The 3,963-nt window shown below is 36.8% G+C and overlaps 1 protein-coding gene across 1 annotated transcript; it reads left to right on the forward strand.

Annotated features, from left to right (window-relative positions):
- Positions 1 to 236: 236 nt before the first annotated feature.
- On the forward strand, positions 237 to 3,396 carry LOC105780840 (probable receptor-like serine/threonine-protein kinase At5g57670). Its single transcript, XM_012605359.2, has 10 exons — positions 237 to 425; positions 655 to 773; positions 904 to 1,022; positions 1,126 to 1,253; positions 1,331 to 1,729; positions 1,834 to 2,088; positions 2,207 to 2,364; positions 2,462 to 2,677; positions 2,828 to 2,977; positions 3,060 to 3,396. Exons 1-10 carry the CDS (start codon positions 293 to 295, stop codon positions 3,207 to 3,209), a joined length of 1,827 nt encoding a protein of 608 aa, XP_012460813.1. The 5' UTR covers positions 237 to 292; the 3' UTR covers positions 3,210 to 3,396.
- Positions 3,397 to 3,963: the final 567 nt, after the last annotated feature.

Raw genomic sequence — 3,963 nt, forward strand, 5'->3', positions numbered from 1 at the left:
GTGAAAAAAAGAACAAAAAAAGAAAGAAAAGGAAACAATGGCATTAATCACATTTCTCTTGCCATCTCTAAAAGGCTTTTATGCTTCTTTAACAAGAATAATCCAATGTGGACACACTTTCTAACTGACCTTAATCATGCTGTTGCTTCTACTACACCTGTCCTTAAGCTAAGTTTTTTCCAAGCTTTTATAGTCGACGAGAATCTTTAAAAAATAATGAATCACCATATTCAGTTTTGCTGTATATAAATATTTAGTTGCTTGTAACTTCTCGGCCAACTTGTGTCGCGAAATGGTGACTTCAAATCCTGCTAAGATACTCATTGGCATCTCATTAAACCCAGATGACAGCAAGGAACTCTTGTCATGGGCAATCAGAGTTCTAGCTCGTCCAAATGACGACATTATTGCACTACATGTTCTTGGTTCGCACATTCATTAACTTACAATATCAAAGTTCAATGCCAATTGCGATTTCAGACTTTTTTCTTTTCTTTTCTCGATTGCTAGTTCAAATTAATCATGTTTTCATAGGTTTAACTTAGTCTTTCTTTTTCTTTTTCGAATTGTTGAGACTTGAACACATTTGTTCATGATGTGTAGCATGGTTTTAGTTTAAAAATTATACAATTTTGCTTCTGTATTAAAATGCAGTTGGTGAGGAGCCGAAGAAGAGTAAATTGGTAAGAAACGATCAGTCAAAACTTAGGCAGTCGAAAGCTCATGTTATATCGGTGCTTGGAGAATTTGCTAGGACCTGTCAGTCTAAGCAGGTAACCCTTTTTTTTTTCAGATAAATTCTGCAGATAGTTTAACCTGTCAGTCAGTGCCATAATATATATATATTATGTAATCTATGTTCTGAAAATTATAGTTTATAAGATAGGCAGTACCCTTGTTCAGGTAAACTTGGAGGCAAAAGTAGGACTTAGCTCGAGTGTTAGAAGGGGACTAATTGAGGAAGCAAAGTCCATCTCAGCTAATTTTCTTCTTCTTCTTGGCTCCAGAACACGATCAAAACAGTGGGAAAATTAAACAAGCCTTAGATAATCTTAAACTCAATTATTATATATTCTGTGATGTTTGATATTCCTTTTTTTTTTCAAACTTTTTTCTTTGGGTTAGAACTTCACATAAAATTACCAGTTACTGTTTCGAGCATGCCCCCGAAGGTTGTGCAGTGGTTTCAATAGGGAAGTCAAAGCGGCCACTGCAAAACTCAACCTTAAATTCTACATATGCACATCTTGATGGTCAGTTTACTTCCTAAAACAGACTTGTATTAGTATAAAATTTCCATTTCCTACTATCTGAAGTTTTGATTCTGCAGAAACTGGTCAATGGAGCACGAGATGGTCTAACAAGAGTGATAACAGTGGAGAGGCATCTATCTCCCCTGTTCAAAATTCCATTGTCTCGAAACAAAAATTGCAAAAGCCTTCACCAAGAACTGTTCTAGATGCACTTCAAGGAGAATCAAATAGCACAGAAGATGATAGCTCTAGTTTTTGGGACTCAACAATGTCTGGATCCCCTCCTCAGCCGCCAAAGTTTAAAGGGCAATCATGTATAAAGAAACAGATGTCACCTTACAAATTTGTCTCAATGGTCTTTAGGTCTCCACTAAGGAAAAGAAATGCCAATTTTTCCAATAAACAAAAAGGGCAGCCTTTGATGAAGTGCTTTAGCTTTGAGGAGATCTCAACTGCTACAAACAACTTCCATCTAGGTAAAAGAACAAAATGATATAGTTACTTCTTGGAAAACAACTGTTGTAGTCATTTGTTCATGAAATCGAGATGTTTAAGTTCAAGATTCTCATGAATGTATCAGATAATATAGTTGGTCGAGGCGGGTATTCAGAAGTTTACAGGGGTGATCTTTCGGATGGAAGAGCTGTTGCAGTGAAGAGGTTGGCCAAGGACAACAGGGATGAAAACAAAGAGAGAGAATTCCTTACTGAGTTGGGCACAATCGGACATGTTTGCCACCCCAATACTGCAACCTTAGTTGGCTGTTGCGTGGAAAATGGACTTTATTTGATTTTCAACTTCTCCGAGAAAGGAACTTTGGCCTCTGCCTTGCATGGTAAGAAACAACAGCTGCCTATTCCGGATAAATTACGGTAATGACTAATGTGAGCAAGAGATTCTATTTTGTGATTCAACTTCTTAATTGGTTCTCTTTCCATTGGGAGACTCCTTAGGTAAAATAAATGTGGTTTTGGATTGGCCGGTGAGATACAAGATTGCCCTTGGAGTTGCTAGAGGTCTTCATTATCTGCACAAATGCTGCAAACACCGAATAATACACCGTGACATAAAAGCTTCTAATGTCCTTCTTGGACCAGATTACGAACCGCAGGTGAATAAACAGACACAACATACATAAATGTTTAGGAAAAGTAAAATATGTGGGTTCTTTCTATCTGAATGTAACTATGATTTTCATCACTTTGTAGATCACTGATTTTGGCCTTGCTAAATGGCTCCCTAACAAATGGACTCACCATGCTGTGATACCAATAGAAGGAACATTTGGGTACCTAGCACCAGAGTATTTCATGCATGGAATTGTGGATGAGAAAATAGATGTTTTTGCATTTGGGGTTCTTCTCCTCGAGATCATCACTGGTCGCCGGCCAGTGGATTCGTCAAAGAAAAACCTCCTCTTATGGGTATGCACATCGCAGATCTGCAGACTTCCAAGCTATTAAAATGAATATCCTGTCTTAGTCTAAATTACCTACATAATTCCTTACTCTGTTTCCATTGCTGCTCTAAGCCATATTGCATCCACTATGTATTGAAATGATTTTCATATATAGGCAAAGCCACTTATGGAATCTGGGAACATCACTGAACTAGCTGATCCAAAACTGGAAGGTAAATATGATGAAGATCAAATGCATAGATCAGTTCTAACAGCTTGCTATTGCGTGAGGCAATCAGCAGTATGGCGTCCATCAATGAGCGAGGTACTTAAAATATGTTCAGTAGAAAATTTTCAGGTCAGACAGTGCATTTGGATGACATTAAATTCATGCTTCCACTTCTTAGGTGTTGGAGCTTCTAATGACTGGACATGACTCCGATGTTGCAAAGAGCTGGAGAATGCCAAAGTTTACGTCTGATGAGTTGGATGATTACTCGATGGTTTTTGGATACGAGGTTCCAACGGGCATTTCCCTAGAGGAATTCTTATGTTGAGTTTCTCCTTTGTAACTTTCCATACATTTAAACATTTGCTAGGTTTCAAAATATCATTCCGTTCTACAATTGTGTTTGGATCTTTACATTAGAGAAATTTAGAATCTTCATTCTTCACTGCTCAGAACAACAACCTTTCCCTATATTTATACAAATTAGATAAAAAATGAACCCATATTTCAATGAATTGGAAATTGTCAGGAATTTTGTATGACTGCGGACAGGGAGATTTTCTATCTTTCACTACATGATGCATTCGTGTGAATAGTAATATAAAGATTGTTATGGTTGTTAGTTTGTTATGAAATCTGGTAATCAGTTTGATATGCAGTTGGTTAAGAATAGTTACTCTTGTATCAGTATATAAACATAGTCAATGTATTCAATCAAAACTAAGAAAGATTGAATGAAAAAATATTATTCTGTAGTTCATTATTCTCATACATTTTCTACTTAGTATCTAATAATACTTTCACTACTTAGTACTTAACATGGTATCAGTCGCTTAGTTCATCCTGGTGTTAACGTCCGCTGTTTTTTTATGGCTAATTCACAAGACTCCACATCTGTTATTTGTTCTACTCCATCTTTTTCCAGTTCGTGGTTGGTTCAAGTTTTTCCTCGTCTTGACACGGTGAAATTAGATGAGAAAAACTTTGTGCAATGGCAATAACATATCAAACTAATTATAGAAGGTTATGGGTTGCAAGGTTTTTTGGATGGTACTCTACCTACTCCGCCTAGGTTCGTGGGA

Source organism: Gossypium raimondii, chromosome 4 (assembly GCF_025698545.1).
Source record: "Gossypium raimondii isolate GPD5lz chromosome 4, ASM2569854v1, whole genome shotgun sequence".
NCBI lineage: Eukaryota > Viridiplantae > Streptophyta > Magnoliopsida > Malvales > Malvaceae > Gossypium > Gossypium raimondii.

Excerpts from the sequence above, each read along its gene's own strand:
- LOC105780840 (XM_012605359.2), top strand. The coding sequence starts at position 293 with ATGGTGACTTCAAATCCTGCTAAGATACTCATTGGCATCTCATTAAAC. Across the intron at positions 426-654 it reads TATTGCACTACATGTTCTTG|TTGGTGAGGAGCCGAAGAAG; the intron begins GTTCGCACATTC and ends ATTAAAATGCAG. Across the intron at positions 2,978-3,059 it reads GGCGTCCATCAATGAGCGAG|GTGTTGGAGCTTCTAATGAC; the intron begins GTACTTAAAATA and ends TCCACTTCTTAG.